This window comes from Microcaecilia unicolor, chromosome 7 (assembly GCF_901765095.1).
Source record: "Microcaecilia unicolor chromosome 7, aMicUni1.1, whole genome shotgun sequence".
NCBI classification, from domain to species: domain Eukaryota; kingdom Metazoa; phylum Chordata; class Amphibia; order Gymnophiona; family Siphonopidae; genus Microcaecilia; species Microcaecilia unicolor.
In genome coordinates, this window is record NC_044037.1 from 103941614 (window position 1) to 103961622 (window position 20009).

At 48.0% G+C, this 20009-nt stretch overlaps 1 protein-coding gene across 1 annotated transcript in view; it reads right to left on the reverse strand.

Annotated features, from left to right (window-relative positions):
- Window positions 1–5735: 5735 nt before the first annotated feature.
- The window catches only part of LOC115473939 (polymerase delta-interacting protein 2-like), a 55486-nt gene continuing 41212 nt past the window's right edge, over window positions 5736–20009 (reverse strand). Inside the window, exons 7-11 of the mRNA XM_030209144.1 lie at window positions 15830–15966; window positions 15247–15273; window positions 7699–7824; window positions 7543–7622; window positions 5736–7326 (exon numbers count right to left, since the gene is read on the reverse strand). Of these exons, the coding sequence (XP_030065004.1) occupies window positions 7215–7326; window positions 7543–7622; window positions 7699–7824; window positions 15247–15273; window positions 15830–15966 (482 nt within the window). The 3' untranslated portion in view covers window positions 5736–7214. The remainder of the gene's footprint in view (window positions 7327–7542; window positions 7623–7698; window positions 7825–15246; window positions 15274–15829; window positions 15967–20009) is intronic.

Here is a 20009-nt window from a genome sequence, read left to right on the forward strand (position 1 = left end):
ATAGCTTCTGCATCAGTCTAATAGTTCATATGTAGAGAAAATGACAGTAGAAGAGTGGTCTTAGTAGAGCAAATAGATAAGATGAAAGATGCACAGTGTAGCTGCCTTAGATCTGTGTTGCTTGCCTGGCATTATGCTGCTTAGTCTACACACACTCATAGCTTTGCACATACACATGATAGGGCATGGTATGGCATTCCATGCCAAATGAAGATATATACTGGAACACATCAATGTGATACAACACTGTAACACAAGCATGTGCACACCTGAGGTGGTGGAATATAAAGGAGAGACTGGGGGTGATGTGACTATCTGGTGTTGGAAGAGAACATAAACAACACAATCATTGTTTGGCTGGAAGCATCCACCCAAATGAACTAATGATTATGGAGCTACACCACTCGTGATGTGAGGTTGACTGTGTATGGGATCCATCTGACAATCTGTTACATGATACCTACATTTCATAGGCTTGGGAGCTTCCATGGGTGCCACTATATATATATATATATATATATATATATATACAGTGGTGGAAATAAGTATTTGATCCCTTGCTGATTTTGTAAGTTTGCCCACTGACAAAGACATGAGCAGCCCATAATTGAAGGGTAGGTTATTGGTAACAGTGAGAGATAGCACATCACAAATTAAATCCGGAAAATCACATTGTGGAAAGTATATGAATTTATTTGCATTCTGCAGAGGGAAATAAGTATTTGATCCCCCACCAACCAGTAAGAGATCTGGCCCCTACAGACCAGGTAGATGCTCCAAATCAACTCGTTACCTGCATGACAGACAGCTGTCGGCAATGGTCACCTGTATGAAAGACACCTGTCCACAGACTCAGTGAATCAGTCAGACTCTAACCTCTACAAAATGGCCAAGAGCAAGGAGCTGTCTAAGGATGTCAGGGACAAGATCATACACCTGCACAAGGCTGGAATGGGCTACAAAACCATCAGTAAGACGCTGGGCGAGAAGGAGACAACTGTTGGTGCCATAGTAAGAAAATGGAAGAAGTACAAAATGACTGTCAATCGACAAAGATCTGGGGCTCCACGCAAAATCTCACCTCGTGGGGTATCCTTGATCATGAGGAAGGTTAGAAATCAGCCTACAACTACAAGGGGGGAACTTGTCAATGATCTCAAGGCAGCTGGGACCACTGTCACCACGAAAACCATTGGTAACACATTACGACATAACGGATTGCAATCCTGCAGTGCCCGCAAGGTCCCCCTGCTCCGGAAGGCACATGTGACGGCCCGTCTGAAGTTTGCCATTGAACACCTGGATGATGCCGAGAGTGATTGGGAGAAGGTGCTGTGGTCAGATGAGACAAAAATTGAGCTCTTTGGCATGAACTCAACTCGCCGTGTTTGGAGGAAGAGAAATGCTGCCTATGACCCAAAGAACACCGTCCCCACTGTCAAGCATGGAGGTGGAAATGTTATGTTTTGGGGGTGTTTCTCTGCTAAGGGCACAGGACTACTTCACCGCATCAATGGGAGAATGGATGGGGCCATGTACCGTACAATTCTGAGTGACAACCTCCTTCCCTCCGCCAGGGCCTTAAAAATGGGTCGTGGCTGGGTCTTCCAGCACGACAATGACCCAAAACATACAGCCAAGGCAACAAAGGAGTGGCTCAGGAAGAAGCACATTAGGGTCATGGAGTGGCCTAGCCAGTCACCAGACCTTAATCCCATTGAAAACTTATGGAGGGAGCTGAAGCTGCGAGTTGCCAAGCGACAGCCCAGAACTCTTAATGATTTAGAGATGATCTGCAAAGAGGAGTGGACCAAAATTCCTCCTGACGTGTGCAAACCTCATCATCAACTACAGAAGACGTCTGACCGCTGTGCTTGCCAACAAGGGTTTTGCCACCAAGTATTAGGTCTTGTTTGCCAGAGGGATTAAATACTTATTTCCCTCTGCAGAATGCAAATAAATTCATATACTTTCCACAATGTGATTTTCCGGATTTAATTTGTGATGTGCTATCTCTCACTGTTACCAATAACCTACCCTTCAATTATGGGCTGCTCATGTCTTTGTCAGTGGGCAAACTTACAAAATCAGCAAGGGATCAAATACTTATTTCCACCACTGTATATATATATATATATATATATATATATATATATACACACACACACAAACCTCGGTTTTCGTTGACTTTGGATTTCGTCGGTTTCGGTTATTGTCAATTTTTTTTGCAAAAATTTCATCTTGGATTTCGTCGGCGTGTCCATGCAGCTAATCTTGCGTTCTCGTGTGTCGTTCTTTTAGGGCGTTGTTTCCGATAGTGGGATCACACTGCTGCTGTTTTCGGACCCAAATTTCGTCATTTTGCCACAATACTGCTGCTACTGATTGAGTGCCTGTATCAAAGTCCCCGCAGGTATTAGGACCCAAATTTCGTTGTTTTGCCACAATACTGCTGCTGCTGGTTGAGTCTTCAGAAAGGAAAATGCCATGTTAAATGTTCATTTATTCTATACACTAGTCTTTTTATTCATTTAAAAGAAAAAATTGCTTGTTGCCTCAGTTTTCGTCGATAGTTTTCAGACAAATTAACAACGAAAACCGAGGTTTAACTGTGTATATATATATATATATGCTCATACTCACACTAAGGCAACACCATTAAAGTACAGCTTATTCCTGATATTCAACATGTTTAAAATAATGCAAGAAAACATGGGGCCTTGCCCTAAGGACCAGGGTACACTAGACCCATGGTGGTCACCCTAGTCCTTTGGGCACACACATCCCATCTAGTTTTACAGATGTTGGTGAGAGACACAGCATTAGAAAAAGGTGTAGTCAGGAAAAGTCTAGGTCAATCACCTCATGTCCTCCTCACACCGCACCTAGAGGTGACCATTCTGTTTTACACTCCCTTAAAGAGAATTTTGGACCCATGTGAGTAAACAATGGAGAAAATTGCCAAACAGTTTTATATGGAGGGACTAAAAAGATAATGGTATGGGCCTCGTTACTTACTGGTGCCCTCAGAATGTCCCGATGTGTCAAAGGCTCCAACTCCATGTATAGTCTTTGGCACTGTTTGCAGCACTATCCATTCTGTACCAGTGAGGGTGTTCTCTTGATCAGGCTGCAATCTGCCTTAGCCTTTATATCCCAGCGTTGTTGCCACTTTCTCTTTGGGTCTTCAATGTCTCTGTTGCAGTGTAATACAGATCCCAACACACTCCTTCTACTTGGTAAAGAAACTGATGCACTGTCCCAGGTGCCCAAGAAAATTTCTGCTGATGCTACAGAACCTCTCTTACCAGCATTTCCATCTCCCCTTGGGAGAAGTTCACCTTGCTGGTGGCCATTGTATCTTGTGGACCCTATCAGCACCCTCTGTTGTAAAATAAGAAGCTGAACGTCTATATAACCTAGGTCTGGAAGGTCAAAATGGTGTTGTTTGGCCAATGGTGTGATAGATGGCCTTCAATGTAAATTGGGTGCTACCTATAGATGTAATTGACAGTTTGGCCATCCATTTTAGAAAATATGCTATAATCTGCTAATCACATTGTTTTTCTCAATGCAGGGGAACATTTGGGCTCTTTGGCACAACTCCTCCACTTTTTTTCTCCAGGACTGATAGCATCACGGGAGAGGATATGCTGCACTGTGTAGTCTACATTGCCATTGCTTCCACCCTTCTGACTGGAAGTCAACATGGATTCTGAGTGCTCATATACCTCATTGGGGCATCACTTTGTGGATTATTTCACATTTCACTGTGTGGATTCAGGAGATGGTATTGTACCTTTTGCATGATTCATATCATGAAAAAATATTTTGCAAATCAACAGAAGGTTTCACCTGTCTTCACTGCACAAATCCACTCATTGACCAGTTATACCAAGTACCGTCAACAATATATCAGCACAGATCCATGCAAAGAATGTTGATGGATCACTTATTACTTCTTGCAATTTGCTATAGAATTTGATCTGAATATTGTGGCCCATAATACTGAGATGAACTTGTCTGAGGGGTTTTTTTTTTCCTCCTCTCTTTAAATATATACAGTATTTGGCTAAAACAATGTAGTTACCATTTTAGTTCACTTGACTGCTCAGAAATAAAAGTTAATACATAAAACACAAACAAAAAAAAATAGTATAAAATTATATCTTTTTATTGAATTAAAGCAATTTTTGCCCAGCATCTGAGAGCTACTACCACCTTTCTGAGGTCAGGACAAAATGAACAGAAAATGGCAATACTAGAAAATACATATAAGTCATAAAAAGCACCCCAGTAAAGGAGAAAGGGTGGGTAGAAAGCCCAGTAGGTGACCATTTTAACTTCAGGAATCCATTGTGCTGAATTTTTTAAAGTTTCATTTTGGTATCTTTATTGTAAAACACAATGTCCCAAAAAGTGTCTTCCCTTGGAGGTGTTGTTCGTCAGCTTTGTGGAAAATGACTGTATGTCCATCTAAATTGAGACTTCTCGAACACCTTTTTCAACGTGTTATGGGCCAGGCAGATTACCAGTATCCGGCTTGTGGGTCTAGTGAAAGCAGCCCATTCCAAATACACCACCTCGTGGCATACCAAGGTTTGAGGGGCACCCTACAGCTCAGATGCCACAAGGGCAGAAGCAGCACTAAGAAGGTATCACACTTTGGGCTAGGTGGACTAGCACTAAAGTAGAGGCCTACCATATCTACAGCGCACATTCCATGAAGCAATCCTGTGTTCCTAGATTAAGGGCTGCCAGGAGTCAAATAGAACTGTTGGAACTCTTCAAGCCCTAAGGCAAAAAAAAAAAAAACTGTAGAGAGCCTTGTCGGCCTCTCAAAGAAAAAAAAACCTGCAGCTGAACCCCAAATAATTAAGCTATCTGGGGACACCTCCATTATTGTCAGGCATACTCCAACCCAAAGGATGCTGGACATCCAAGAGAGGAGGGATTACTCTGCTCCACACCATGGAAGAGTTACTTACCCATCCTTGCGGCTCAATATGCCGCTTCAAGGGCTGCTAAACCAGCTATTGCCGCAGTGGCACAGCTAAGGGTGTGCACAGGGCAACCCAGCAGCAGCTACAGACTCCCAGCATCAATACTCTAACCTCCCCCCACCCCCCAAAGTTACTTTTTAAATATTTCAGTGCTGGGCTGCCGGTGACTCATACTGACTGCTCGTGCCAGCCCTGAGCCTTCCCCTCTGATACAACTTCCTGGTCCCATGAACAGGAAGTTGTCAAAGGGAAGGCTCAGGGCTAGCACAAGCAGCCAGTATGAGTCATTAGTATGACTAATCAGGCCAGCGCAGCACTTAAGGATTTAAAAGGTACCGAGGTGGTTGGGTGAGTGAAGTTAAAGAGATGCCAGATCGCCTGGGGATGGAGTGGGGGGAAGAGATGCTGGGCAGAGGGTGCGGTTCCCATATCCACTCGTTTGTGGCTCAAGCCTGCCCAAAATTGGGTATCTGGTTATGCCCCTGAATTAATCTAGCCCCAGGTTCCTCTTTTCCTTGAACTTGAGAGCCACAGCTGCTCACTAGCAACTACTACACCTAAAGAGGGAAGCAGGGTTAACCCAGGGCCAGCATAAGCCTGCCCCTGTGCCTCAAGGGCTGTCAAGGCAGAGCATCTCTGACCTTAGCTGGACCAAGGTGTGGGAAGGGTTCCATGGTTGGTAGTAATGCCCTAAGGAGCCTTTCTTTACTCTGCTCCTTTCTTGAATTGTACTTTTTTTTTTTTTTAAGGAAGACAATGGGAAAGGATGTCAGTTTCTACTCACATCTCAGTGCTGCAGGCACAGCCTGTGCTTTCCTGTCTCCAAGGGTGAGCATCCAACTTTCCTCAGACTGTTATCCATAGGTTTTTTTTTTTTGTTTGGGGGGGGAGAAAAGGTGAAATGAATTGGCTGGGGTGGGAGGACTCACTTTCTGGTGCTTTCTCACCGAAACCTGTTGTAAACATTTCCCTGTGGGAAAGACTGCTGCAGAGCCTATACTCAGCCCTCTGCTGAAAGGAGTTTGAACAAAAACACGATGGCCATCCCTGTGTGTGCAGGAACCTATCAAGAGGGCGACAGACCTCATACCCAACTCTCTCCTGCAGACAGGGAGACTATGACTAGGCCAAAAACCTAACATATAATGTTTTCAGCCTTCTGCCACTATGCTGACTGTTCTCAATTGTTTTTTCAGGGGGGGGGGGGGGGGGGTGGTTGCGTGTTATGGCAGGGCAGGCAAAGCAAAGCCTTATTAGAAACCAGCTTGAACTGGCAAAGTCAGCTGACACTTGGTGCTACTTCTGCATCCAAAAAACTTGCTCCACCGGTTGGCAGTGAGCCATACCAGGCAGCATGCAAAGCAAGGCTGCTAACTAGCTAGCAATACTAAGTGCCCAGTCCTCATCTCCAACACCAGAGCTCAGTAATGAAGAATCCCATGGATGCTTGGACAGAATCAAAACAAACTTGCTGAAATCAGGTGTGGGTGTGGGGGAAGGGATACAAGTTCTATTTCCTTATCAAGTGCTATATACTCTGGTAAACAATAGTACAGGTACTTCATTTTTAAATGACTTCACTGTAACCTAAAGGGAAGTGCTGCCCAGTTTACTGAATAGGATTTGCAATAGTAAGATAGAAGAGGAAGAATACACAATTATGTTTATTAAAAGCTTGCTTTATTGCCAATCTTGATCACTGCCAGATGAGAGAAGGAAAGTTTAGGAAGGGGTACTTTAGAACAGGGAGAAAAGGAAAACTATTGCTAGTTATGTTGTACCTGTACCTCATGGCCTGAGAGAAATTTATGTCCTTGATGGTCTACAATCAAAAAAAGTACCCAAGGTCTTTGGGGTAGGAACCAGCTTCTGGAAAATTCTACATGTAGAGGAGGTATGATCACACAGCTCAGGGCTGTAGATCTACAATAATATGTACACAGCATTTATAAATAGAAATACTGCAAAATAAGTACAGCAATTGTACAGCCTAGGAGTGCTATTATTCACAGGGGCATTACCAGCACTTGCAAAGCTTTCAAGATTTCTTCTAGGTTTTGCTTCCTCCCATCTTGTTCCCAACTCTTTCTTCCTCAAGAAAGCAGAATTATTATAATTTTACATTGTTTTTTGGATGTGTCCCTTCGTTGATGGATATACTTCCTGATTTATATAAGAAGGTCTTTTTACAAGGCAACAGAGTCCTGGAAGTTATTCCTGGGTCTCAGATCCTGGCCGACTGTCCTTCCGACTCTCCAAGGAGAACGGAGGGATGCGACAATCAAAGAAATACCCATCCTCTCTCTCTATCCGAAATGTCCCCCTGCAACAAAAAAGAAAAACAAATTCTCAGAGACTCTCCAGATACTTAGAAGGCAAATAGATTGTTCAGTAGTTTCAGCAGGAAGCACTACAAATTAAGTGGGGTATGGCACTGGCTGTCAGGGAACTCCAAAGCTTTTGTGATTCCAGCATCTTCTAGAAGGAGGTAGTGCAAGAACTGGTGTAAGAGCTCTTGTCCTTGGGGAGAGAAACTCACCACATATGGCCACTGGGTGCTTGGAGGGAGACATGGCTGCTGTACTGGAAGGCTGGCTGCTCCTTTGATAAAATGGGCTCCTGCAGAACAGAAAAGACAGTTAATAAAAGGCTGCCCTGCCACATTCATCCAGATTCCCTTCTAGCGAGCACATACCTTTCCCACTACACCACGGCCACGCACTGTCTCCAATGTCCCCGCCAGGCTGAAGATGCGCCAGTGTCGTTCTCGCAGCTGAAGGGTCTCTGAGCTCAGGTTCTCCAGACGGATACAGTAACGCCACTATTGGGGGAGCAGGGAGAAAAAAAAAGTGATAGGCCAGTTCTTATGGCCCTTTTCCCCTGCTAAGATTTCTTCTTTATCCTTCCAAACAGGTGCATATAGTGCTGCTTCAGCTGCTCCACCCCACTAATCTGACTATAGCAGTACAGAGGGGCAAAGTAGAAAGCTACCATGGGCAGAATGGAGAAATTAAACCTTGCCTGCTAATTTGCTTTCCTTTAATCCCTCCAGACCGGCCTAGATGGATGGGTTATACACTCCTACCAGCAGGTGGGTGGAGCCTTTGTGAGCATTCTTACAGGGGCATAGAGATAATTCTCTGGATAAGATCTTTCAGAAATAAGTCCTTTCCTTTTCTCTGAGTTTTGCTTCCTATAGCAGGTAGGTGGAGAATGAACTACAGAATTCTGGTGGCGCCTAAGTTAGCTGTGCAGTCCCTCCCAGAGTCAGTATGAATGTAACAAGCAGAAAGAACTAACAAATAGAATAAGAACCAACACATCTCCCCTAACCCTTCTCTCCCATGTCTTCAAAATCTCACACGATGTGCATGAATGCTGCACTGCCTCAAACAGCAAGAGTGGTCACAGAGATCTGCTGCCGCAAACGAGCTGTATAGTGTTCTTTGGTTCCTTTTCGACTCTCCATGAAAAGAGCTCTCTCTATCCATTAGAGCTTTTTTCCCCCATAACAAAATACACTTCCATTTAAAAGGCAGCACCCCTTCAGGAAGTACACTGAAACAAATCCCCGCAGAGAACAAAAATGCAGAAATCCTGCTCATAACAGTATAGGCAGGTTCTAGATTGGTCTGGAGGGACTAAAGGAAAGCAAATTATCGGGTAAGTTTTAATTTCTCCATCCTTGGCATCCCTCCAGACTGGCCTAGATGGACAGGAAGTACCAAATCAGTGAGCATCAAGGGTGGGACCCTCAGAGCCTCGACAGCAGTATCCTGATCGAGAACATCTACGCAGTAGTAGCTAGCAAAGGAACGCAAAAAGGATCAGCCCACCACTCTACAAATCTCCTGCAGCAGTACCAAAGTGCTTTCTACCCCCAAACCCTTCTGCCATCTAGGACACCCTGCCACCAAGAAGGTAAGAAAAATCAAAGGCCTTCTTAATCCAACATGCTATGGTAGCCTGAAACACTGCCAGGCATAAGAGCCAACTTTTCAAAATGATTGGGAGTGCTCCTCCCCCCATCCCCCTCCTCCTCCCCTCCCTCCGAGTTCCAAAAGTCATCTTACCTCCGGGTCCCGGCAGCAGCGGTGAAAGGCGTGCAGGCTCGGCACTTCAGCCTTCCCTTCTCTCTCAGCTCTGGTCCCGCCCTTGCGGAAACAGGAAATGAGGGCGGGACCAGAGCTGAGAGAGAAGGGAAGGCTGAAGTGCTGAGCCTGCATGCCTTTCACTGCTGCCGTTGGGACACTGAGGTAAGGTGACTTTTAAAATTCTGGGCGGCACACAGGAAGGCGAGGGCGGACTGGCAGAGGACTGAGGGAGAAGAGGATGGTAATCGGGTGGATCGGGCTGGCGAAGGGAACTTCCGGTTCCGGCAGGTGAAATACTGGGGGTGCTCGAGCACCCACACCGTCAGCGCCTATGCTGCCAGGTCCCTTCTCAGACCAGCTAAAATAACAAACTGACTATCCTGACCAAGGCACAATACTGGCTCTCCATGACACTTCCCTACCTGAGGGGTCATGACCAAAGCACAAAAGTGGTTCTCCAGGCCACTTCCCTACTGCAGGGGAGGAAAAAAAAAAAAAAGAGAGAGGCATACAACAGTCTGGAAAATGTTGCATACTTTGTTGGCAGAAAAAAAACTGCAATGAAGCACTGTACGGTTCAAACACCACATCAGCAGCTTTTGGAATGTGCTGAATTAGAGCTCTACGAAGTAGGAGCTATGAGATCATGATCAAAACTTCCAGAAGGGAATTGGAAAACGAGCCAGAGAGCTGTATAATGAAACTGCAGTGCTCACCTAAATGTGAGATGTAGAGGCCAGATCTATTATGAACCTCTACTCAAGGTACCGCATCATCTGCCAGGAGAGGGGGGGGGGGGGGGGGGGGGGGGGGGGGGGCCTGCTAAAGGTGACTCGGAAAGAATGAACCTAAGCAGGGCAGAATGAAAAGAAACAAAACAAAACAAAAAATATTCTAGAGCAAAAAGGAAGCTGCTTATTAAAAGTGACAGTATTGTACTTTGTAAACATCTACAAAGAAATCCCAGGTGTTTCTTAAAAAAGAAAAATATATCTATATATTTCTGACCCATAACAGGGCTACAGGTAGCTGAAGAGAAAAGAATGAAAATCTAGCTGGTACTAGAAGAGATATAGTTGAAACTGTTAGGCTAAGCCACTTGACACAGAATTGAGGAGAGAGGACAATGGCCCAGAGAGTACAAGCAGGCAGAAAGGAGCAGCTCAGCTTAATCTTATAAGAGAGGTTCAAATTGGACCAACAGGTTAAGGACTAGTGAGGTTGTGAAATTAGGATCAGGTGAGCCTGTGCATACAAAGACAGAAGAAACTATGAAGTTAGATGCAGCTATGTTGCGAAGCTGCAAAAGATAACCCAGCCAGAGAACCCAACTGTATTGGGTTTCTGGAAAAGCAAGATGTGTTAGTGAGCTGGGAAGTCGAACAATGGATCAATGATCAGACACAAACACAGGCACTAGAGGCTGTTAGCGCCATACTAGTGCCTGCATTTGCTACCACCCCATGATCAGAGCCTCCAAGCATGTGAAACCGCGCTCGAAGGCTCTGAATGCAACTAAATGCATGCAAAACAGAGCTCTTAATGCAAGCAGCATACATTTATGTATTCCTCCATAATGATCAGCGAGGAGCGCACTGTCTGCGGGAGGACTGGCATTCGTGGCTGAAGCACAATGACAACTGTTGCACTGCTCAAACAGCACAGTAGGAGGCTCATACACTGTGAGGCGTATTTTCAAAGCACATACGGCCAGATGCACTAAACTTAACGAGCAAGTAGTAAACCATGGCATGCACTAAATGCTTCTCCGAGCCATTTTCCGATCACGGTAGCAGCTAACAAAAACGGAATGCAGATGAGCAAAATAGTATTATAATGTGTAGAAATTGTATTGTAATGAGATGCACTACCGTTTTCCGATTGCCTAACCGTGGAAAAATCTAACGGGAGGTCTGTACCTCTCGTTGGGGCTGCGCGGGATTTCAAAACTTCTATAAATGTAACAAAAAAAAAAATTGGGAAAAAAAAACGTCCAAGTGCTAGTCAGGGACGTCCTTTATGGACATCCTTCGCTGCCTAGCCACGTCCAAGTGCTCGTCAGGGCCATCCTTCTAAAGTGCCTAACATGGACGTCCTTCACTAAAACATAAAACAAAAAAAAAAAAAAAAGGACAGCCCTGACGAGCAATTGGAAGTTTTCCCCCAGATTTTTTTGTGATGGGTGTTCTTCTGCGAGGACGTCCCTTTCGATTATGCCCCCGCCAGGTCTCTCTCCGCCAATCACAGCACATTTAGCTGTCACCGGTGCAGGACGTCAGACTCACAGAAACAGAACGAAGCCTTGTGCCAGAAACAGAGGACCTCGGCTGGCGGGGGTTGGGGTCGCCCACCAGCAAAAGGTAGGCGTTGGCGGCGGGGTGGGGGGGGGGCTAAATTGTGCCCCCTCACCTCGGGCTCTGGACCCCCTCCTCCCGCCGGTCTGGCTACACCCCTGCTGTAGACCCTGGCTGTCTTTGTGCTCCTGTAGTCCTATATCCTTCTATGTTAAATTGTACAGCTCTGCGTAACCCTAGTAGCGCTTTAGAAATGTCAAGTAGTAGTAGTATATCCTCCTCTAAGCAGCTTAAAAATTATTATAGCTGGTAGAAACAGCAGAGTAATAAACTCTTTATTTTGTGGTCATTTTTCTACACTGTTCTATAGAATACAATAATACATGGCAAAATTTAAGCGAGGATACCCTGTTTCCTGATAGGTTCATATTGCAGTCTAAGGTATGCAGTATGCCAGGATGGGCATGAGGCCTTAAACTGACTGGTTAAGATAGAACTCCGACAGTACCTTAGGAAGGAACTTAGGGTGCATGCAGAGAACCACTCTATTGTAATGAAATTTAGTATACAGTGGATGAACTACCAGGGCCTGGAGCTCACTGACTCTGCGAGCTGAAGTGACCACCACCAGAAACACAACTTTCCAGCTCAAAAACTTCAGATGACAGGAATTCAGAGGCTCAAAAGGAGCTTTCAACAGCTGGGTGAGGACTATGTTGAGATCCCATGACACAGTGGTAGGTGGGTTCTACCGAGATAGATCTGCCTTCTACATGGTGATAAGCACCAGTTGCGATAAGAACCCTTATATAGTTAGTTTTCAAACTATACGGAGATACTCAAGCAGTTTTTGTATAGGGCAAGAGAAGGTATCTAAGGCTTTGCTCTCACACCAAATGGCAAACTTCTTCCACTTAAGAGTAACGCCCATAGGCGCCCCGTATAAGAGGCTTGGGGAGGCAGCCCAACCATTACCTTCCCCTGCCTCCTTCTCAAATTCAGTGCAGGAAAGAAGTTCGTCGTCAGAACAATTACAAAACCTCCCCCTGTAACTGAGATGCACTTCCTGCTGCCCTTCCGTTCTGGTGGCAGAGCCTCGCTGTGACTGTGAGCCTGCCTGAGTGTTGCAGCACGTGGCTCCACTATTTACAGTCAGTTACCGACCGAGACAGGGAGGGAGGGAGCAGAGGCAGCAGCAGATCGAGCAAGTGCCGAAGAAGCGGGTAAATGTTGAGGGGGAGGAGTATTTGGGTCTCTAATTTATTGCTTTGCGTAACTGAGAGGGGGGGGGGGGCAAGACACTGGGGCAATATTGGAATGGGGCACAGAGAGAGAGGGTTTATAAGTCAAAATAAAAATAAATGTTTTGTTTCATGCAGATCCTTTTGTTTAAACATAACTAAATGGGCTACAAGCCCCTAATGCAGTCCATTGGTTTTCTTATGTTTTGCTTTTGCTGAACAGGGAGGAGGGGCAAGAGAGTGGGGCAATGTTGGATTTGGGCAGAGAGAGAGGGTTTATAAGTCAAAATAAAAATAATATTTTGTTTCATGCAGATCTCTTTTGTTTAAACAACTAAATGGGCTATAAGCCCCTAATGTAGTCCATTGGTTTTCTTATATTTTGCCTTTGCTGAACAGGGAGGAAGGGCAAGACAGTGGGGCAATGTTGGATTGGGAAGGGGGGAGAGAGAGAGAGATTGATTGATTATTAGTCAAAATAAAAATAAATATTTCTTGTCAATAACCAGCAGCCCTTCCTTGGGACTCAGTCTCTTCTCCACCATGACAAAATTATATACCGAATACACTGCAAGAAAACTTTCACTTGCTAACCTTCAATCTCACTAATTAGGGTGGTGCTTGTAACTTTTCACATTTGGGGTGTTGTACTTATTTTTTTTTTCTGTGTGTTGACAATTATGGATGTAAGCCCCACCCCCTTTAGCCTCCCCAAACAGTTGGCCACCGACCGCCTATGGTAACGCCTCTTGGTGGAATTCTTCCTGGAAGTCAGCACTGTTAGACAATTCCAGGGGTTCGAGTTCCATGCTCTCAACATACAAGCCGTGATGGCAAGGAATGGGATGTACAAGGGACCCCTCGTTTTGCACAATGAGGGTCGAGAAACAGTCCAGTCTCCACGGACCTTCAGAGAACAACTCCAGAAGAAGAGGGAACCAGATCTGCTGTGGCCAGGAAGAAGAGATCAGAATCATGGTGCCCTGATCTTGCTCGAGTGTCAGCAAAGTCTTCTCTATGAGAGACTTTGCCAGTTAGGCAAAGCCTGGGTACTGCCAAACTGAACAAAACAAAAAGAGACTGCAGAGCACTACCCAACCAGAGACACTGCTTTGTTTTTGTTTTAACACAGAGCAAAGATGAGGCTCACCTCCCAGGCACTCAAGGTCCCTAGAAGGCACCAGGGCCCAAGGCACAAAAAGGACTTCCAGAGATAGGAAAGGAACCCTCAGGCCTAAGGAACCAGGAGGGATAATGATGGAAGGGGGGTAGGGACCCGTCCACCTGGATTTGACACCCCAGGGCACGTGTGACTCCCCATGGGCCACAGCCAAGAAGCCCTGGGAGAGACACAGTAAAATTAGGAGCCAGAATGAATTGCAAACACTGCTGACTCCAGTAACTCCCCTCCCCTCTGGACTAGGAATCCCCAGGCCTACCAGACCAGTCGAGACTACATAGGCTCGCACCTCTACCACCTGCTGGGAGACTGAGAACCAACTCTGGAAAGGACTGCACAGCTTACTTATAGGCTCCACCAGAATTCTGTAGTTCTCAGACTCCACCAACCTGCTGAAAGGCGTGTATAACCCATCCGTCTAGGCTGGTCTGGAGGTATGCTAAGGAACATGCGTTCTACACCCATATTACTGGCCGCATGATGCAGAAAGGTAGCAATCACTCATGCAGTACACATGGGCGCAGAATATATTAAAATGAACGGTAATGAGGTCACAGTGCACAGAGGTAAAAGGGATTTTAATGCACACACATCGCAAGAAATTCACCATCAGGTCAGTGGCAGCATAGAAGTTTCAGTGAAGAGGATTTCTATGCTAGTTTTGGGGATTTACTGCCAGTTTTTTTTTTTTCCGAAACAATATATACCTACAACTTCAAAGGACAGAAGTAACAGCTGTATGTGGACAGAACAGTGACTTCACTGTGCGTGTGTCTGAAGAAAACAAACAGTACCAGCACACATCTGCACATGTTGTTCTGTGCATAAATATTAGCCTTGCAAAAATTTTGTGTAGGAAATTTTTGAGGCTAATTTATGTGCAGATCATTATTCCAGTTCCATTCTTTAAGAAGTTAATTTTCTTTTTGCAAAATGGTGAAGGCTTATTTTGTTCTAAGTATTTTTAAGAAATAGATTATGATCAGTTTTTGTCAATCTTGATAGGCTACCATTTTTTTTGTATCCCGCTAGAACCTCAACTGAGAGAGCTGACAGGCTTTGAGCCCATTATTACATAACATCACGTGTGCAGATGCAGGCCAGAAGTATTGTTTTCTTTGGACATACACACAGTGAAGCCACCCTTACCACAGTACCTGTGTGCGCATATGTCCGGTGGGCTTGCCCTGATTAACGTGCAAGTTTTGCATGCTTTGAATTTGAATCTCATTAGCTTGATGCATCGCCACGGAATATGTTCTTGCTAATCTCACAGTAGAAGCAGTGTGCTCTGTCATCAGTGTGTGGCTCTACCACGTGGCTTTCTGCATCCAGAGACAGCACAAGAACAATTTTGATGTCATGGGGACAATGGAGAGAATCAGCCTGCAGCAACTTCACCTCCCATCCCATAACTAGAAGGCAGAAACTTACCCAGTATACAGAAGTGTTCTGCGTCTCCTGACAAACATCCCGATGGAGAAAAAAAAAGAAAATGTCAGCAAGTCACTGAAAAGGGAATTTGATTCCTTTACGTAATCCCTCTTCCTTCCCCTACCCTCACTCACAAACATGTTCCCTTATCCCTCACATCCATTTCAAACCTGAGGGGCTGATGCTCAAAGGGTCGCAGCAGAATGAAACTGTACCACAAAACTAGTGCTGAAAAATTGCTGCAGCATTCAAATTCGTGTCGTGTTAAAATTGCCCACCCCTTCCCCAAACATATCCTTACCCCAACCCCCTCTTATCCCCAAACCTTTAAAAAGGTGCCCTAGTGGTCCAGTGTGCCTCCCCACCCAATCACTCACCTTCCCCAGGTGCAAAATGCCCTGGTGGTTCAGTGTGCCCCCTCCCACCCCTGCCCAAGCGCAAAATGCCATTATTATGCATCTGCATCAAACCAATGGAGCATTTGGCATACAATAACATGCATGAAAACCCAGCAGTGGTTCTGAACGCCCCTCTCCGTGCGGCCTATTCCTATGGCCAATGTCCCTCTCTCCACAGCACTCACTCTCACACCCATGTAGAAAGGAGTGGCAGTGACTCGTAGCTGTTCTGTAGTTTCCCGGTGCACATCTGAAAGTTCAAGCCATTGATGGTTTTTCTCTTGCCAGGCTCGTAGTGTCTCCTGAACCATCAGAGGAGGAACTGGTAAGAAAAACAGAAACATAATACCATAGTAAATGATAGTAGAAAAAAAAAAGTTATTCTCCGAGGAGAAGCAGGCTGCTTGTTCTCACGACTGGGTTGACGTCCACAGCAGCCCCCACCAACCGGAACAAAACTTTGCGGGCGGTCCCGCACGCAGGGCACGCCCACCGCGCATGCGCGGTCATCTTCCCGCCCGTGCGCGACCGTTCCCGCTCAGTCTTTTCCGTGCTGGAGAGAGCCGTGTTCGTCTCTCTCTCTGTCAGCCCCGGAAACCGGACCGCGTCTTAGACGCGAGTTTTTCTTCGTTTTTTCTTTTGTTCTGTTTTTTCTTTTTCAAAAAAAAAGAAAAAGAAAAAACTTTGTTTTACTCCCCTTGTACTTTTAGCGGGGGGGGGGGGGGGGGGGGGGGCGCCTCGTTGCGGCCTTGTGGCCTCGCGGTCGATTTCTTTTTCGGGTGTGCTTTTTACCGCCACCATCGACGACTTTGACTTCACCGACGCGATTTTTCCGTCGATGTCCTCGAAGGTCCCGAGTGGATTTAAGAAGTGTGGTCGGTGCGGCCGGCATATCTCGCAGACCGACACTCATGCTTGGTGCCTCCAGTGCCTCGGGCCGGAGCACGATACCAAGACGTGCACCTTGTGTCTAGGTTTACGGAAACGGACACAGGTGGCGAGGCAAGTTCTTCGGGACCGTCTTTATGGAACTTGCGCCGGCCCCTCGACGTCGACTTTGACGGCATCAGTGTCGACGGCCGGATCTTCGGTACCGGTACCGATGGCACCGACCCCAGGAGCACAGGTTCCGTTGGCCCGCCGGTCTTCCGGAGATGGCAGGGGTGAGCGGCCCCGGTCACTCCCTCTACCCAGGGCCATCGGGACCGAACCCTGTCGGACCCGATCCCTCAAGGCCGAGGGGGATCTAGCTCCTCCTCTTCGGTACCGCCGAGCGCCGATGACGGGCACCGGAAGAAAGCTAAAAAGCACAGTCATCGGTCACCCACGGCGCATGTGGCTACCGGCTCCAGAGATGACTCGACCCCGAGGAAGCGGCAGCGCCGGGAGGAGCGTTCCCCCTCGGTGGTAGAGGTATCGCTATGTCAGGGCACGAGCACTTCGGTGCCATCTCCTGGACCCAAGCAGATTCTGGCACCGGCACCTCCACCGGCCCCCTCGCCTTTCCCGACAGCGGGCCTTGACGAGTGCCTTCGAGCCATCCTTCTGGGGATCCTGGAAGGGCTGATGCGCCAGACTGTGCCGTTGATGGAGGCGCCGGCGTGCTCTAGCCCGGTGCCGAGGCCGCTGACGCCGCTTGCGGCGCCGGTCTCGACCGCCACGCAGGTGGAGTCCCCGTCGACGTCGATGGAGGGAGCTTCATCCCCGCCGGCGCGGGAGTCCACCGCTCGACGCCGCCACCGAGGACTCGGTGCCTCGAAGTCGAGCCGGGCCCGGTTAAGGTCTGAGCTACAGGAGCTCATGTCCGACACCGAGGAAGAGGCCTCGTGGGGGGAGGAGGAGGACCCAGATATTTCTCCTCAGAGGAGTCTGTGGGCCTTCCCTCCGACCCCACTCCTTCACCGGAGAGGAAGCTCTCGCCACCTGAGAGCCTCTCCTTTGCCTCCTTCATCAGGGATATGTCTATCTGCATTCCCTTTCCCGTGGTCTCTGTGGATGAGCCGAGAGCCGAGATGCTCGAGGTCCTCGACTATCCATCACCACCTAGAGAGTCCTCCACGGTACCGTTGCACAATGTCCTCAAAGAGACACTGCTTCGAAACTGGTTGAGACCTTTATCTAATCCCACCATCCCCAAGAAAGCGGAGTCCCAATACAGGATCCACTCAGACCCAGAGTTAATGCGGCCTCAATTGCCTCATGACTCGGCGGTCGTGGACTCTGCTCTCAAGAGGGCACGGAGTTCGAGGGATACCGCTTCGGCGCCCCCGGGGCGGGAGTCTCGCACTCTGGACTCGTTTGGGAGGAAGGCCTACCAATCTTCAATGCTCGTGACCCGCATCCAATCCTACCAGCTCTACACGAGCATACACATGCGGAATAATGTGAAGCAACTGGCGGACCTGGTCGACAAGCTCCCCCCGGAGCAGTCCAGGCCTTTTCAGGAGGTGGTCAGGCAGCTGAAGGCGTGCAGAAAGTTCCTGTCCAGGGGTATTTATGACACCTGTGATGTGGCATCTCGAGCTGCGGCCCAAGGTATAGTGATGCGCAGACTCTCATGGCTGCGTGCCTCTGACCTGGACAACCGCACCCAGCAGCGGCTGGCTGATGTCCCTTGCCGGGGGGATAATATTTTCGGCGAGAAGGTCGAGCAGTTGGGGGACCAATTACATCAGCGGGAAACCGCCCTCGACAAGCTCTCCCACCGGGCGCCTTCAGCATCCACCTCTGCAGGTGGACGTTTTTCCTGGGCCCAGCAGGCTGCACCCTACGCCTACAACAAGCGTAGGTACACCCAGCCGGCCCGAAGGCCTCATCAGGCACAGGGACAGTCCCAGCGCGCTCGTTCCCGTCAACAGCGTGCGCCTAAGCAGCCCCCTGCGCCTCCACAGCAAAAACCGGGGATGGGTTTTTGACTGGATCCATGGGAACATAGCCACCATCAAAGTGTCCGTACCGGACGATCTGCCAGTCGGGGGGAGGTTGAAAGTTTTTCACCAAAGGTGGTCTCTAATAACCTCCGACCAGTGGGTTCTCCAAATAGTGCGGTGCGGATACGCCCTGAATTTGGCCTCCACTCCACCAAATTGTCCTCCGGGAGCCCAATCCTTCAGCTCCCATCACAAGCAGGTACTTGCAGAGGAACTCTCCGCCCTTCTCAGCGCCAATGCGGTCGAGCCCGTGCCATCCGGGCAGGAAGGGCAGGGATTCTATTCCAGGTACTTCCTTGTGGAAAAGGAAACAGGGGGGATGCGCCCCATCCTAGACCTGAGAGGCCTGAACAAATTCCTGGTCAAAGAAAAGTTCAGGATGCTTTCCTTGGGCACCCTTCTCCCCATGATTCAGAAAGACGATTGGCTATGTTCCCTGGATTTAAAGGATGCTTATACTCACATCCCGATACTGCCAGCTCACAGACAGTATCTCAGATTCCGTTTGGGAACACGGCACTTTCAGTACTGTGTGCTGCCCTTTGGGCTCGCCTCTGCGCCTCGAGTGTTCACAAAGTGCCTCGTGGTGGTGGCGGCGTACTTGCGCAAGCTGGGAGTGCACGTGTTCCCGTACCTCGACGATTGGCTGGTCAAGAACACCTCAGAGGCAGGAGCCCTTCGGTCCATGCAGTGCACTATCCACCTTCTGGAGCTGCTGGGGTTTGTGCTAAATTACCCGAAGTCCCATCTCCAGCCGGTCCAATCTCTGGAATTCATAGGAGCGCTGCTGAATTCAAGAGCGCAGAACCTTCTGTCCCTTGCTTCCCAGACCAGAGCGTCTCAGCAGGTCACGGCTCGGCACATGTTGAGACTCCTGGGTCACATGGCCTCCACAGTTCATGCGACTCCCATGGCTCGCCTTCACATGAGACCTGCTCAATGGACCCTAGCTTCCCAGTGGTGTCAAGCCACCGGGAATCTAGAAGATGTCATCCGCCTCTCCATCAGTTGCCGCAATTCACTGCACTGGTGGACCATTCGGACCAATTTGACCCTGGGACGTCCATTCCAAATTCCGCAGCCCACGACGGATGCATCTCGCCTGGGGTGGGGAGCTCATGTCGATGGGCTTCACACCCAGGGACTGTGGTCCCTCCAGGAACAGGATCTTCAGATCAACCTCCTGGAGCTCCGAGCGTTCTGGAACGCACTGAAGGCCTTCAGAGATCGGCTGTCCTGTCAAATTATCCAAATTCGGACAGACAATTAGGTTGCAATGTATTACATCAACAAGCAGGGGGGCACCAGATCTCGCCCCCTGTGTCAGGAAGCCGTCTGGCTGTGGCGTGGGGCCTGCCAGTTCGGCATGCTTCTGCAAGCCACATACCTGGCAGGCGTAAACAACAGTCTGGCCGACAGACTGAGCAGAGTCATG